Here is a 17,793-nt window from a genome sequence, read left to right as displayed (position 1 = left end):
AGTACGAAAACTCCGTTGCACGTTTGGAGCGAACTTTTATTCTTCAAACCAAAAAACACAGCGCGCTTCATTTGGCATTTGACTACAAAATTATATCAAAACCATTAAATTATCCTACTACACAAAAGAAAGAAAGAAAGAAAGAAAGAAAGAAAGAAAGAAAGAAAGAAAGAAAAAAAAAAAGAGCAGATACTTACTTCTGCCAGACTAAGTCCTATTGTTCCTACTCCACAACATAAGTCCAGTAAAGTAACGTTTTTATTGGGCGCCACAAGCTCTTCAATAAGGTTACAAAGCATTTCGAGTACAGGAGTGCATGGGTGGAAAAACGAAGTAGGATGAAGCTGAAACTTCTTGCCGTTTACTATTTCTGTGATGTGAGTGTCTCCTAGTAGATGTTTTAGTTCACAGTCTTCTTCATCGGTACACACTTTACTAAAGCTTTAAAGAAAACAATTATGTTGTAAGATCACCAAATATGAATAAAATTAAAATTATAAAACATATACAACTATAATGGTCATATTAAACTTATTGAAAATACTTTCAGTTCACTGATGAAAACAAAATATATATTTGCTGCTAAATAGGGAATTTTTAATTAAGCAACTACTGGAACAAAACGTCAAAAATGGCCAGAAGATGACATTTCATGTGCTGTCCATCCTTGTTGAGATATCTTTATAAGGTTTTAATTTGCTTGCCTGTATAAGTGTACACACTCAGCCATATTCAGATACGTTTTTCACATGTGATTAGCGTTGTACTAAGGCTTTGACTAGCGTGTGATGCTAACTTTCATACTTAGCCAAACACTGGCTATGTTGTCCATGATTTATATCGAATAAGCCCAGCCACGACTTTTTCCCGGTTCTCTAAACGCAATAGGAGAAATCACGGTGAGAGAGAATATTAAATATAACTCTAGAAATGGATTTTTCAGTTGAGATAAAGCAAAGTACTCGTCTTAAAATTATAAAATACAAGTATGTGCAGTCTAATAAGGAAGTACTAAGAAACATTAACTGATTGCAATCGAAACTACTTCATACTCGATATCATTTTTACAACATTATTATTAAGAGTCTTCCCCGCACATCATTTAATGGTGCTCTACATCCTTTTAAATTTCAAAAACTATTTCCCATATTTTTTTCTCTCTCATATAACAGAAAAAGATAATCAGAAATGATACCCCTCCACATTAGAAACAAAAGCGACATCAATAACAGGTGCAATTACGGGACAAGTTTTACAAAATTGAAGGTGGTATCGGCGACATTTTTCCTTCTAATGGAGTAACGTCCAATTTGATATTGTCTTATTTCAGGAATTCGCCCATATGGAGGTTCACCGGGTCCGAAGCCCTCTAACTTCGTACCCCGACGAACATTTCTTCACTTTCTTAATAACATGTACGTGCTTTAGCGGGGAAATGATTGATATAGCCTGAAGATTTGATCATACTCTTCATGTGTACTGCTTCTTTTCTTTGAAAAACAATTTAGTTCTAACCTTTCTGCTTAGAATATAGATGACAATAGTTAAAAACAGGGTGGCGACAAAATTCCGGGACTTGGTTTTACCAGTCTTCCAAAACATTTTTTGAAATTTTCTTTGATATATAATTGGCCACACAGATTTCCCTCAAGTTCATGGAGAAACATGACGAAGACAACATGACAATAATGATACACAAATAATATATTCTCCCCCCCCCTTCAATCAACAAAAACAATGAATTTGTGGTGGACAAACACCGTGCTCGTGGGTATTTTCGAGTTTCTCCCGTTTCCTTCCACTTTCTTCATTCCACCATTTCACTCATCTCTCATCACCGTCTCCTTTAGCCTAACTGGCATAACAGTGGGACGTAGAACTTAAAGATTTCATTTCATTTTATTTCAAAAATAATGAATAATATACGAAGAAATACAAAATATTTTATTATAAAATCACAAAACAGTTACCTAACACAAATTCCTGCACAAAGAAATTAAACATCTTCCCTGAAATTTAACCTGTAACTTTAGTCGCATAATGAAAGTTTCGTCACATATGAAAGGAAAAAGTCACAGTGAGACATTCACCGAAAAAGGGTGGATATATGTACCTAAAACTGGCTGTTCTATATTAACGACATATCTTTAGAAAAAAAAAAATAGTATTATGTACTTCATTTTACTTTTCCGAATGCTTCATTTCCTCATCAATATTGCGCATATCATCCATTAATTTAGTCTTGTCAGCTTCAAGTTCGTTCAGAATGATCTTTATTCTTTCTTCAATTTATTATAATAATTTCTTTTCCTCTTTCTCCCGCCGATAATTTGTTGCTTCTGCAAAAGGAGTACGAGATTTCGTGCATAATGAATCACGGATTTTCTTATGAATAATTTCTTAGGGTTACCAGAAGAAGCTATTGTATCGTATACAAGTGTGCGTGCTACTAAAATTTGTTCTTTTAAATAATTTGCTACACATTGCGCGTTGAAATGAAATCTTTCTATATTTTAATTTCATGAGATACACCAGGACCATTCTAACAATATGTCTTAAAAAACTGCACTCTGAAGCATCCACATTATTCAACCAAAAGTCATCTAAATGTTAACCAGTTTTATAATACTGACTCGTAAATGTTTTACAATTTGGATTCAAACAAAACTCTTTGACATGCTTCACAACTACATCTATCTTATTGCCTCCTATGCAATCCTAGCCAATGACACTTTCACGCCCATCTGTCAACTGCCTGCACCACAGCCTTATGATTTGCACTAACATGTCTTGTGACCATACACATGTTCGAGTCGTCTGTGGATTTTTGGACAGACAACGTTCCATGTGAGTATTCATAGTGCACTGTATTATCCGCACATCTGTTCCTGCCCAGGATTGCGGTACACCACTATTTGCCATTAGAATCTATATAAATCAACAAACAAAAATACGGAAGAAGTGAAAAAGACGTAAGTTCCAGAACAGCACAAGCTAAACAAGCATTCAATAAGAATAAAACTACTAACATCAAGAAATGTGTCGTTGGACGTTCGAAAACGATTTATTAAGACTCTATTATGGAGCGTGGCGCTTTACGTATCAGATACATGAATATTGAGAAAAGCTGAAATATCGAAGCTGGAAGCGCTTGAAATGTGCTGTTGGCGCAAAGGAAGTTAATGAACGACGATAGATCATGAAGATAATAAAAAGAAGAAACAGCATGCTTGGCCATCTAATTCGGCACTCCGATTGGATCGCCGTGTTGATAGAGGAAAAGGCAGAAGGAAAACCAGAAAGAGAAAGACCAAGGATAGAATACCTAGATGCAGTTACGAAGAAGAGACCTTATCAAAGTATAAAACAGCTCTCCCAAGAGAGAGAGAGAAGTTTTAAAATGTCCATGTTGTACACCAACCTATGGGTGAGGTGAGAAAGAAGAAGCTAATGGAAAGCTATACCTATTGCATGATAACTTTAAGGACATTAACTCACTATCAGTACACAGAGAGAAAAGAAAAAAACTTGATTTGCGACTACCTTCCTAGTATTAGCGGATATTACTACAGGATTTCAGCAGTTTAAAGATTGCCTATCATACAAAATAAAACTTGTTGTTAAATATGTGTTCTTTCAGTTGAATTACCAAACATTTTAACTTACCTTTTCACAGTATTGTAAAAATAAACAGACTTAATATTTAACTCTGGATCAATTTCTGCGAAAAACTTCTTCAGATCATCCAATACTTCGTTCAGTTGTTCTTCTGACATCTCTTTCGCGGTGGCTGTGACAATAACCATCATCTCTTCTGATACAGTAGAGCGAAGTACCAGCTGTCGCCAAAACCCCTTTTCAGTGATAGGATCATACGGTTCGTATTTGTTATTACTTCGAAGATACTTCTCGAATAGCTGAAATATCAAGCATAAGATTTAATAAAATATATCTGTAATGTATTTACTGTTTTTGCCTATCATCAGGTTTCCAATAGTGTTCAATTACGCAATACATACACATACATACGAAAAAATTCTCGACTATGCAAAATTTGAAAAATGAAATGAAATCTTTAAGTTTTACGTCCCATGGTTATGCCGGTTAGGCTAAAGGAGACGGTGATGATGAGAGATGAGTGAATCGGTGAAATGAAGAAAGTGGGAGGAAACGGGAGAACCCCGAGAAAACCCACGAGCACGGTATTTGTCCACCACAAAGTCCACACGACGCAAGCTGGGATCGAACCAGGGACCCCAAGCACCGGAGGCGAACGCTCTACCACTGAACCACCGCGCCCCCATATGCAAAATTTGAGTTTCATAATTCGTATCCAGTGTCAGTACACTATTGGATGTGTCTGTGTCTCATGTATGGGTACATGAGACTCTCATGTGTAGGTACATTATTGATATTGAATGTTCAGATATACCATCCAACAAAATGCGTAAAGTTTTATCGTTAACCGTAAGGTGGCAAACCCAAACTTCATGCGTGCGTTATTATTATTAAAAACAAATGGAAAAATCTGGAATTAAAAACAATGTTAGCGTAGAATGCTGCATATTGTAAATCTTCAGCTGCAGCATAAACCTTCACTTGAAACAATATATGGCAATTTAAGTTCACTGCAAGTTCTGACGATATATAACCTACTTAAGAACAAAATACAGAATATGCTTCTTAATTTACAATGTTCAAATACGTTTCCGTTAATAATTTAGCAGCCCCTTTCTTCCCATCGCCATTGTTACTACATGATTAGGTAAAACGGACTTTCAACAACTGTACGAATCAGGTGAAGTCTCAAGTTCAGTAATGTTAGAAAACACTGCATATATGGAATAAGTACAACTGTTCAATTCTACTTACGATCCGTTAATTACATCTTATCATATTTAGGAATAATAAAACTTAACAATTATTACACTCTCATTTTGAGAACTGATTGTTCCTAATTTTTAAATCTAGTTCAATACACACTTACCGTATTTTATCACTGAATAATAAAAAACAATTGTATTACTTGATTTATTCTACAAAAACACACAATACTTCGAAAGATTCGGTTTCAAAATTAAGTTTCTACCTTTCTTATAATTCCATAGGCGAAATCAACAATTTGAATGTGAATAAAATGAAATCTGGAGCAAGAAAGTGTTCATAAATGTGACACACGAGCTCTTGCAATTTTCTCAATTTGAATCATGTTATTTAAAGGAGTACAATCAGTTCAACTTTATACTTGTATAAGAAACCTGATCTAAGATTTCATTACTCAACGTATAAAAATGATTCAATGGGACTTGTCAATCTTTCTCCACAAATCCTAACTGTACAAAAAGAGTGGCCTACAAAATAGAAACAAATTATATTCTTTCCATATGCAAGGCGTCAAATAACTGGTGTATATTTTAGTCAATATAAAATGAATTCATGTTTAAAATCCGCACATGGAATTCACTGTTTCTAAGGCAACCTAAAATGACGTATCATCTCTTACATCATTTCTTTTTTTCTATGTGGGAAAATAAATATATCAGCATCATCTTCAAAAACCATTTATAGTTACGAAGTTGTGCTAAACTACATCATGCGTTACATAAGTTCCAGTTTTGCCTTATTTTCCCGCCATAGTTAGTCAATCTTGAGTTATACACAAAAATGCCAGTTCTCTTTCTCAATATTTTCTTCAACAATGATGACCAGGAAATTACTATACAAAAAGTAACGCTCTGAAACAAGGGTTGTCAACGTTTGGCACTGAAGTACCACTATATTTAATATAGCAAACATGACCGTACCAGTAGCCAAAGTTATTCTAGAACGTCTTTCTTATCAGATGAAAGAAGACGTCGGGAAAACTCCTAGGCGGATCTTCGACTCAATTTAGAATGTAATTGTATATATATATATATACTCACATATAAAAGAGATGTCCAACAATTAAATTTCTTTTCCCAACATCTATCCAATAACTAGATTCCACTTACTACATACCGGTTTTCTGCAATCGATTAGACGTCCAAAGCAGTCAGTTCGTGAAAAATCTAATATCACTTCCAGTTTCAATATGAATTTTTATAGAGCGACAACGATAAGATAGCTTTTTGATATTACTTCAGTTTCATCTCGGCCATTTATCCTTCTAACTAACTAACTCAATGGCCTATGGAACCCGGAAGTTCAACGCCGCGTTCACAAAAGCTAACCATTGACTTCTGTCCTTAGCCGAGAGAATCCAGTTTCTACTTTGTATTCCTATTTCTGCGGAATCCATTTTAATATTGTCCTCCCATCTGCGCCTAGTCTTCCTAATGGACGCTTTCCGATTGTATTTCCACTTAAAACTTTGAAAGCGTTCCTACTTTCTTCCATTCTCGATACATGACCTGCCCACCTGAGCCTCCTAGATTAATTGACCTATGCCAGGTAAACGGTATAAAGAATGCAGTACCTCGTTATCAAGTTTTCCGCTATCCCCCTTCCTCTTTCGTCCGAATATCGGTCTCAGGATTTTATTTTCAAATACTTTCAGTCTGCATTCTTCCCTTAAAGTAAGCGACGATGTTTGGGAACCATGCAGAACAGCAGATGACGGCGAGGTTTTGTACCCAAGCCATGGATCGATTGTGTCCTTGACGACTATTAGTTGAAGAAGTGCTCAGCTTATTTTTGTTCTACAACTGAGTTCCGTTTTACATTCTGAAGCAACGTTATACTTCCGAACTACAAATTATTCATGATTTTTAAATTCTATAATTTCGCGACACATCTTATGCGACTGCGCAATACACTGGTTGTGAGACATAGGTGTAGCGCAGTGATTAGTGCACTAGCACCGTACACTGGTGTCACCTGATTTTTTACTCCTGTAAACTTTTACCGTTGGAAATCTTTACCTCATTGTCGGTTTAGGTTATTTCAAAGTAGTCAGAAGTCACGTTCAAATTTGGTATCATTGGATGTGATCTCTCACTTTGGGCAAGATAGTTATATATCCGAATATTTAACAGAGGGTAAATATTTTCCTAGGAAATTAACATTCTCCCATCGGTTTCTAGTTGCTTTAAAGACGAAGTCAAATGTTACGTTATATTACAAATTGATACCATTCCGTATTATCTCTTATCAGACGCACTCATTTTGGGCAAGATGACATATCCAAAAATTCAAATTATTTGTAATTATATGTGATAATATTTTTCACATTAAAAATCAAAATCCACAAGCATACCTGTTTGAGCACCAATCTGACTTTTGTTACATAAACACAGCTATTCGAAGACCAATCCACAGCAACGATTAATTTTTCTATTTTCAGTCCACGTGGTTAAAATTTCATTCTTTCTTCCTTCACTTTTAATTAAGGTCTTTTATAATCCCTTAACAGTTTGAGCATAAATTCTGATTGTGCTGCACTAATAGAACTATGAAAAGAAAAATGCACGACAATGAGTGGATTTGTTAATCCCAATCCAAAATATGTGGGGATCAATATTTCGTTCTTCACGCTCGTCTTTTAATTAACGCCGTGTAACTAATTAACTGTTTGAGCACAAAATCAATTTTCTATGCCACAAATTATAACTTGTAATTCTAAAAAATCATGACACACAAATCAGCACAAATCAAGCACTGAGTATTGTAATATCCCCTCATATTTATATACATGCTTCTCCAAGAGGATCATCAAACAGAACCCTCTACGAAGAAGTACGAAGAACCACGAAATACTCCGACAGCCCCTTCACAGGCTCTTCCTCCAAAGGACAGCTTTAAAAGAGCACGTCGAGGCCAAGAATACATCAGTTCCAGCTGATCATTCCTACCTTTCCTATACTCTCTAAGATTCAGGTCACTGGGATTTCTAATCCTTCTCTCTAAGACGCATGGTCATTGGGAGTTCCTAATCTTAAACCCATGGTCATTGGGAGTTCCTAATCCTTCTCTTTAAGACGCATGGTCATTGGGAGTTCCTAATCCTTCTCTCTAAGACCCTTGATCATTGGGAATCCTAATCCTTCTCTTTAAGACCCATGGTCATTGGGAATCCTAATCCTTCTCTCTAAGACGCATGGTCATTGGGAGTTCCTAACCCTTCTCTCTAAGACGCATGGTCATTGGGAATCCTAATCCTTCTCTCTAAGACGCATGGTCATTGGGAATTCTAATCCTTCTCTCTACGACGCATGGTCATTGGGAGTTCCTAACCCTTCTCTCTAAGACGCATGGTCATTGGGAGTTCCTAATCCTTCTCTCTAAGACGCATGGTCATTGGGAGTTCCTAATCCTTCTCTCTAAGACGCATGGTCATTGGGAGTTCCTAATCCTTCTCTTTAAGACGCATGGTCATTGGGAGTTCCTAATCCTTCTCTCTAAGACCCTTGATCACTGGGAATCCTAATCCTTCTCTTTAAGACCCATGGTCATTGGGAATCCTAATCCTTCTCTCTAAGACGCATGGTCATTGGGAGTTCCTAACCCTTCTCTCTAAGACGCATGGTCATTGGGAATCCTAATCCTTCTCTCTAAGACGCATGGTCATTGGGAATTCTAATCCTTCTCTCTACGACGCATGGTCATTGGGAGTTCCTAACCCTTCTCTGTAAGACGCATGGTCATTGGGAATCCTAATCCTTCTCTCTAAGACGCATGGTCATTGGGAGTTCCTAACCCTTCTCTCTAAGACGCATGGTCATTGGGAATCCTAATCCTTCTCTCTAAGACGCATGGTCATTGGGAATCCTAATCCTTCTCTCTAAGACGCATGGTCATTGGGAGTTCCTAATCCTTCTCTCTAAGACGCATGGTCATTGGGAGTTCCTAATCCTTCTCTTTAAGACGCATGGTCATTGGGAGTTCCTAATCCTTCTCTCTAAGACCCTTGATCATTGGGAATCCTAATCCTTCTCTCTAAGACGCATGGTCATTGGGAGTTCCTAACCCTTCTCTCTAAGACGCATGGTCATTGGGAATCCTAATCCTTCTCTCTAAGACGCATGGTCATTGGGAATTCTAATCCTTCTCTCTACGACGCATGGTCATTGGGAGTTCCTAACCCTTCTCTCTACGACGCATGGTCATTGGGAGTTCCTAACCCTTCTCTCTAAGACGCATGGTCATTGGGAGTCCCTAATCCTTCTCTCTAAGACGCATGGTCATTGAGAGTTTGCATTCCCCTCTCTAAGATGCATGCCACTGAGCCACTGAGAAGTACCTAACCAAGACACCCTAAGATGCATGGTCATTGGGCTCTTTTAGAGGAACTTATACTTATTTGTAATATTTATTACTATTGTATATAAGAGGGAACTTTTGTAATTAAAAAAAAAAAAAAAAAAAGAGAGAAAAGCAAACCCGTGTACCGTCTCTACCTTACATTACAATATTGACATAGCTTTGAATCGATTTCGAGTTGGTGCGGGATAACACCACACCCCAATCAAACGGCTGTTACTCAGTTTAGCCACTCTGGGTACAAATTCTAAAACATGCGGCACAAATTGAGCACTAAATGTTGACGTAAGTTTGAATCGAATCCGAGTTGATGGCGAGGGGGTAACCATACACTCTCTTCAAGCCATTGTTACTCATTTTCCCCCTTCTCGGTATAGCACGAATTCCAAAACATGAAGCACGAACTGAACATTAAATATTACCTAGGTTTGAATCCAATCAACTTAGTGGGGGGTTAACTTCACACACCCCTTCAAACCACCGTTATTCATTTCCTTCCTTTTCGGTATAGCACAAATTCTAAAACATGCAGCACAAATCAGCATAAACTGATCACTAAATATTGGTACTGATTTAATTGATGGGGGTGTTAACTTCACACACCACCCCACACAATTGTTAGTCGTTTTTGCATTTCAGGCCACAGCAAAAATTCTAAAACATGCGCCACAAATCAGCACAAATTAAGCACTATATATTATCATAGGTTTGAATCTAATCTGAGTTAGTGGGGAAGCTAGTGTGAAGTTAACCTCCACCATTTTTGTTGAATTCCTTTGTTGTTAATAAAACACAAATTGTAAATTTTACGGTACAAATTAAGCATTAATTCGTGACAACATTTGCAAACTCTTACTGAGAGGTGGGGTGGAGAAACTTCAAGCACACCTTCTGACTTTTTCTTTGAGATAATCAAAACCGACAAGGGGTAAAAAAAAAAAAAAAAAAAAAAAAAAAAAAAGCCGGTAACACCGACTCGAATTCGGTACTTGATCTGGTTATATTTTTTCACTCAATTTTAAATAAATTGTACGTTAAGTAACAAAACTTGAGAAAATGAATGTATATTGCTCTACATTTTATTTTGTTCACTGTTTCTAAATACCATCCTTATGATGCTATGTTACTATGATTATATTTATATTAAAAAATAAGACAATGAGAGTGTTATTCGAGATATACTATACGAAGTGTGAATAAACAAGTTGGTTTCAACAAACAAACAAACAAAAAGTATTAACTATACGAAATAGTATACAATGAAGAGATGAATCTTAAAATTAAACTATAAATTAATCCTACCTTCGCAGTCTGTATAAATTTTTCAGGGAGATGTATTAAACGATCTGGAGGGCAGACATCTTGTTTTCGTATATTTTTGGCAATACTCAGACGAAATCCCACGGTACACTCCTTGGTCTCGTCACTAATCCCTATTATAAAAGTGACCATGGAGAGAGAGTATCGTGGTTAATGCAATTTATCTTCTGACTCAGTCCCCCTTGCCAGAGACCTGTGTCAAAGACTCGCAAACATCAAATGCCTACGCACGCAGGATGTTATCCTACATGCATATACATTAACAAGATAAACATGTTAATAATAATAAGTAAAAGGAATGCATTAGCGCATTCTTATATTTAAACTATCTACTGACAATAAAATTAAATAAGTAGACAATATATATTGTCTATTTTGAGGAAGCTAAAATTATAACGAAATTGTTCAAATAATGTACTCTCTGCACAAGCTACGGAGATTCTTTGCTAATTCTCTAAATCTGACGAAATTTTTGTTCTCAGGAATGCATTTATACGCCACACAGTGGAACAGAAAGAAAAGAGTTATTCTGTACAATTTGTATTATCATGTCACACATACACACTAAAGATCATAGTGCCTACTGCACACAGACTTAATCCCATTCTTCCTGACTTACTTCTGGTCGACAACCACAACAGACGAAAGATCTTTTCTAATATTCTACAAATAAGCTCTCTAATGGCTAAATGTAAGCGTTCTTGCATTTGTGACGAGAGACCATGAGCCATTTCCCGGTGAAAGTTTATTTATGTTATAAATCCACATGTCATATCCTCGATGATGCGAACGGACATTATATCACAAATAAAAATATCGAGTATTAAAGTTTAAAAAGTTATCAGAATATAACAAAAAGAAATTATACTATTGACCTATCTCTAATTGGAAGTAAGTATTTAATTAAGCATCCTATGGATATGCTCTGCAGGCTTTCTACGTACGAAACTGACATTATGTATCCTAGTACAGCGAACATCATGTTCTTATCTATTAACGATGTTGAATAGCCTTTTGACTTACATGTGGAGTTATTTTTCTTGTTTCTTTGAAATGAACTCGCATGTTAATGTTTGATTTCACTGACTTCTTCTCCAAATCTAATTAAATGTCCCTCAATTCCAAAATCAAATTTTGTTATAGAACCTCAATATTTATAATTTCTATTAATAATATTTACAATGTAAGTAATGTTAAATTTGCAATTTCAAATACCTAGGATCAATATTAAAAGACCAAAATCACATCCACGAATAAATTAAATATTGTCTGAAAGTAGGGAATTCGTGTTATTATTTAGTTCAAATTCTTTTGTTTTTGCGAATTCTGTCGAAGAATTTGAACCTTAAATACTGTGAAGTTTTCTTGTCTATAGGGTAGAGCAAAAGATGGTATATGGGAGTTTGGACTTCCCCCATCATCTTTTACTATAAAAGTTATCCTCTTGAAAACAATATATAATGTATTACAAATAATACAAGTTTCCTCTAATATTTGGAGATTTGTTGGTGAAGTTTAGAGGAGCCCCAATAACCATGCGTCTTAGGGCGTATTGGATAGGTCCCTCTCAATGACCGGGCGTCTTAGAGAGGGGAGTTGGAATTCTCAATGACTGTGTGTCTTAGAGAATTTGGTGATTAGGTGCCTCTCAATAAGCGAGGGTCTTAGAGAAATAGAAAGGAGCTCAATGCCAAGGCGTCTTAGTGCGTATGGCAAGCGTAGCTCTCAATGACCAAGCGTCTTAGAGAGTTGGTTGTTTAATCAACCGGGCGAGATTGATGTCTTCTGTGGTGTGCTCTCCTCTTTTATCCTAAAATGTCGGCTACCTTCGTTGATCTTCGCCATTTGCCGACCGTTGAAAACACGTGGAACCTTATAATATGCACGTATTTAGAAAAAAAAGAAAAAAATACGGTAATTATCCTTGCTGTGTTGTACGGTTCTGAAACACGTCGTTACTTTGAGGGAAGAACACAGGCTAAAAGTATTTGAAAATAAAATCCTGATGCGAATATTCGGATCCAAGAAGAACGGAAATGGAGAATGGCCTAAAGTTCATAACGAGGCAGTGCATGGTTTATACCGTTTACCTAACATAGTTAGGATTACTAAGTCTAGGAGGCTCAGACGGACAGGTCATATAGACAGAACGGTAGTAAGTAGCAAAGCTTTTTAAATTTTAACTGGAAATTCAATCGGAAAAAGACCACTAGGAAATCTTAGGTGCAGATGGGGGTACAATATTAAGACTGGTATTTAGAAATTCCAAAATAGAAACTGGATCTAGTTATCTAAGAAGAGCATGCGGTACTGCTGGTAAGGGTTTTATAAGCCATAGTTGGTTAGTTAGCTACACTGCAATTTCATTCTGAAAACGCATTCGACATTTACCCAGACTTACGAAAAAATGGTAATTTCAAACCAATAAAATTCCAGTTCATTTTAAAGAAACAAGAAAAATAAAAACTAACTAACTAACTTTATGGCCTATGGAACCCGGAGGTTCAATGTCGCGTTCACAAAAGCTCTTCACTGACTTCTATCCTTAGCCAATTGGATCCAGTTTCTACTTTGTATTCCTGTATCTGCGAGATCCATCTTAAAATTGTCCTCTCATCTGTGCCTGGGTCTTCCTAATGGTCCAGTCAAGACTCTGAAAGCGTTCTTACTTTCTTTCATCCTGGTTACATGACCTGCCCACCTGATCCTCCAAGACTTGATGACCCTAACAATGTTTGGTAAACCGTATAAATTATGTAATTCCTCGTTATCAAGCTTCCGCCATTTCTGTTTCGAGTGCAGTCTTAGATCCGAATATTCGTCTCAGAAACTTTCAGTGTGCGTTCTTCCTTCAGAGTAAGCGACCATCTTTCGCAACCATACCGAACAACAGGCATGATTATCGTTTTATGTATTTTAAGCTTCAAATTCGTCGACAGAAAAAAAAAAGAGATTTTGAACTGAATAATAGCACGAATTCCCTGCTTTTATTTCTTCGCGAATATAGTTTTCGTCTGTTAATATTGATCCTAGATATTTGAGGGTATCAAAGAAAAGTAACTCCTCATATAAATCAATGGACAAAGAATAAAGATGGTGAGGATATTTAATTACGTTAATCTCCATGCTTTCTGCGCAGAAATGGAATTCCTCTAATATCAGCTTTTTTTTTCTTTCTTTTCTCGCCTTTTTCCTTTAAATAATTCGAGTGCATTTTTCTTTATTAGTGCACCTATTATTGACATTTCTATTCATGCATGGTTCACATTCAAACTAAATAGTCACATTTACGACTTTTCTATGGTCTAAACTTTTTTGCAACTTCACGATAGGGAAGTTTGCAAGAATAACCTTTACTGGGCACACAACGACTATAGAACCAGGCCGGTGTGCGAGATCAAAGTGTAGGCGAGATTCAAACTGCAATGCGGCGGTTAGTACGTTGCTGTGGAATAAATTAGCTTGTCTTCGTTCAATCTGCGCTGCGCTGAGATAGAATGGCATTTTCAAGTAGCAACACGAACTCAGTGGATGTGGTGTGTAGGCCCCCTCGTCTTTCTCCTGCAGCTTTTAAATTTGAAATAGTTCCAAAGTAGAGTTCCACAACTCAAATGACTTATTTTCTTCAAGTTTCACGGTTGGGTGAGCACTCTGTCATGCCTCCATTCTCAACTAATTACTTTGTTTTGTAATGTAATAGATTATACACATATAATAAGTTGCTTATGCCAGAAGCAACAATGAACAAATTCGTTAAATTTCAAGCTTCATTACTTATTAACAAATCAACAAAGTCCGATATATTTCTCGCAATACCTAAAATTTTTGATCATACAGCGTACTGCAAGAAATATGAGCTTCAGCAAACAACATACAGTGACTACAAGAATTACACTTAAAAATGGAATTCTAAATCTAAATTGAAGGATCTGATTTCCACATTAGCAACTGCTCCGTGTTGCATGACTACAAGAAATTCTTTATTTTCAAGCAGTCGTCACTGACGTAGAAAGACACAGACCCTTCTACAATGTACACTAGGAATTGATTTAAATCAAACTTCATAAATATCTATTTGATTTTCACATTCAAACAATCCTAATTTCATCAGTTATTATATATATATATATATATATATATATATATATATATAGTATATATAAATTCAATATCTTCCACATAATTATGCAATGCAAGGTGTCGGATAGAAAGATACAGTCCTGACAAACAAACGAACATCCATCTATGTTTTAAAGGTCCTCTATTCAAGTACATTTGTAGAAATGTATTCGTACATTTGAAATAAAATTATTAAAAAATATGTTTTTCTTTATTTTCTAGAACTATTCAGTTAATAATAAAAGTAACTTTTTTGCCTATTTTGTTTATCTTTGTGAGTTATTTCAACAATTCGTGTTCTCTTTCTTGGACACGATGTTCATTGAAAAACTAGCGATAACAATTCATCCTTATTTGCCCATACTAAATACACAGAAAATAATTATATTATTACAAGGAATCATTAAAGATTATCACTTTCAAAAAACCCTCAAATAACTGATTTCTTCAAATACCGTAGCACACAAATGTATAAGTGTATAACTGAAAACAAACAAAGAGTTTATTATTTCAGGTTTTTCAATTATATTTATTAAGTTACGTTTGTTTATTGATTGAAGTTTAGCGTCCCATTTCAACACAAGGCTGTATGAGACGTGATCCTACAGTTTAAGGTGAAATTCGAACCACCATAATGAGTTCAAATTTTAATGCTTTCGCACTGGGAATCCAATCGGGACCCATGTATCAAAGCCGCGCGCCAGCCACTAGACCAGTGATGAGAGCCTTCTAAAATTTGTGTTATGGTATTTGAATAAATCAATTATGTCAGGATTTTCTCCCTGTGATTTTTATTTGGGGGAGGGGGGGTGATAATGTTGTAATTGTTTTCTGTGTATTTTTACCAGGTAACCAAAAAAGTTCTTACCGTTTTTGACGTACCTTTAATCATGCGCTCACAGAGAGGAAAAAATTATGCATGTGCCTGCCAAGCGATTGGGAGTTACTCTGACCATCGATCTTCAGTAATGCAGGCACGTTGCTCACACACAGTAGTCACAGCTCGTCCAGTGTCCAAGAGAAGTGGAGGTATTGAAGCAGCTTGTTCGCATGTGTTTGTTGAATGATTTTAAAGTGGGCCTGTCAGCTCCTGCATCAAGTCGTCGCACAAGCCAGGTATTTGGGGATAATGCTGTGAACGAACGCACCGTCAGACATTGGTTCAAGTTCTGTTCGGGAGATATGAGCCTTTCGGACGAACCTCGCAGTGGACGACATGTATAGGATGACAAGACCTTGAAAGCAACCATTGAGGAGAACAGTGGTATAACGTGTGATGAATTTGCAGAAAGGTACCGTGTTTCCGCTGAAACAATCAGACTGCACCTATATGGGAGAGGGAAGTCATACAGGTTAAGAAAATGGGTACCCCATACACTTTCGGCAGTCAACAAGGAACAACGAGTGATACTCTGTTTGTCCTTGCTCAATCGGCACCTGAACACATCATCTTTGATCGCTTGCTCACTGGTGAAGAAAAGTAGTTCGTCTATGATACTCCCAATCGTACCAGACATTGGTTTTCGCCACGTAACCCTGTTCCTCACACCTCAAGACCACCTCGGCACCCCGAACGGTTATGCTCTCTGTATGATGGAATTGTCGGCAAGTGGTGTATAATGAGCTCCTTTCAACTGGTCAGACGATCAGGTGGACAAAGACCGTGCTTGTGGATTTTCTCGGGGTTCTCTCGTTTCCTCCCACTTTCTTCATTCCACCATTTCATGCATTTCTCATAATCACCGTCTCCTTTAGCCTAACTGGCATAACCGTGGGACGTAAAACTTAAAAGATTTCATTTCTTTTTTTTTTTTTGGTCAGACGATCATAGCTGACCTCTACTCTCAGCAGATGCAAAGAGTGAACCGTGCATTGCGACCGAAAGAGCCGGCATTGGTGAATCGCAAGGATGTGCTGTTCCTTCTCTACAGTGCCAAGCCACATGTAGCAAAGAGGACCCGGGAGACACTGTGCCATGTATCATATTCACTTTACCGTACGCCAACAGACTACCACCTATTTGATTTCCTCCACAACCACTGCCCTGGGAGATTCTTCGCAAATGAGGGAGCCTGCGGAACGCAACCGGACTTCTTTCCATCCACGACCACCGAGTTTTATGACCAGAGTATTGTGTAGCTGCAAGAACGTTGCCAAAAGGTGTAGGATACTAAATGGAAATTATTACGAAATCTACAGGTACGTAAGGTCCACTGTATTGCTCTTTGTTTATCACTGCTCTGGAATGACAAGAACTTTTTTGGTTACCTGGTAATATGAACAAATAGGTATAAATCCTTGGCGCTTGTTTTTCAGCGTACATCGTGACTGGAGAGGAGACTAGAAAGAGTTCTTCAAACATCTCACAAAGGCAAATAAAATATACATAACACAGTTAGCTGATAAAACATAACTGTAATTTGTTTCTATGAGCTGAATGGCCTGTTCCTTTTACGTATATACTGGAGTTTTTTCATTAATCAATGAAACTTTTTTTTTTTTTTTAATATCAAGAAACAAACTACTAAACGGATAACGGTACCGCCAAGCTTTTCTAAGGAAATACCTGCGAGAACTTACCATGGTCTACTGCTACGTGATAGTAGTGCCAAATATGGAATTCAGTAAGCATTGGCAGTCATTAATGTTTTGAAATACGCAAGAATATCGTTTACTGTAGCTATACAGTAAACTTCAAGGAGAATTACTAGCAAATGCCCACATGTGTTACTGCGAATACTTGGGTTTGCGTTCTTCCTTTTGTGCCCTTCATCTCCTTCTTCTTCCCACGTGGAATTTCCTAAAATTCATTCTTAGTGATACTTCACGTCACAAATCCTACGTCCTCTTCAAATTTCAAGTTTCTAGCTTAACAAGTCTACACGTTGGTCAGTCAGTCACGATATTTTCTTTTATACATAGATGTTCGGAGGTCATTTAACTCGAACTGGCAACACTGCTACAATTAGAGTGTCGTGTGGGCAGGAGACAAATGACGAACGTAGTGTGTTCCGTGGATGCGTACGAGTCAGTTCAACACTGCTGCGGTCCCATATTATGGTGTGTGTGGCGAGTCGACTTTGTTAAAGTGATTGTTGTGTGAAATACCGCCCT

The 17,793-nt window shown here is 37.0% G+C and overlaps 1 protein-coding gene across 4 annotated transcripts in view; it reads right to left on the bottom strand.

Moving 5' to 3' along the window:
• The window catches only part of LOC145694586 (uncharacterized), a 52,440-nt gene that overhangs the window by 14,295 nt on the left and 20,352 nt on the right, over positions 1-17,793 (bottom strand). For 3 of the 4 annotated variants that reach the window (XM_081770944.1, XM_081770945.1, XM_081770943.1), the window contains exons 6-8: positions 10,543-10,673; positions 3,667-3,917; positions 198-441 (exon numbers count right to left, since the gene is read on the bottom strand). In XM_081770944.1, coding sequence (XP_081627070.1) covers positions 198-441; positions 3,667-3,917; positions 10,543-10,673 — 626 coding nt within the window. Of the gene's footprint in view, positions 1-197; positions 442-3,666; positions 3,918-10,542; positions 10,754-17,793 lie in introns of all 4 variants that reach the window. The other variant, XM_081770946.1, reaches the window with a different exon arrangement.

Source organism: Thermobia domestica, chromosome 9 (genome assembly GCF_964235325.1).
Source record: "Thermobia domestica chromosome 9, izTheDome1.hap1.1, whole genome shotgun sequence".
Taxonomy (NCBI): Eukaryota; Metazoa; Arthropoda; class Insecta; order Zygentoma; family Lepismatidae; genus Thermobia; species Thermobia domestica.
Note: the sequence above shows the minus strand (reverse complement) of the source record. Positions and strands in the feature narration are given on the sequence as shown.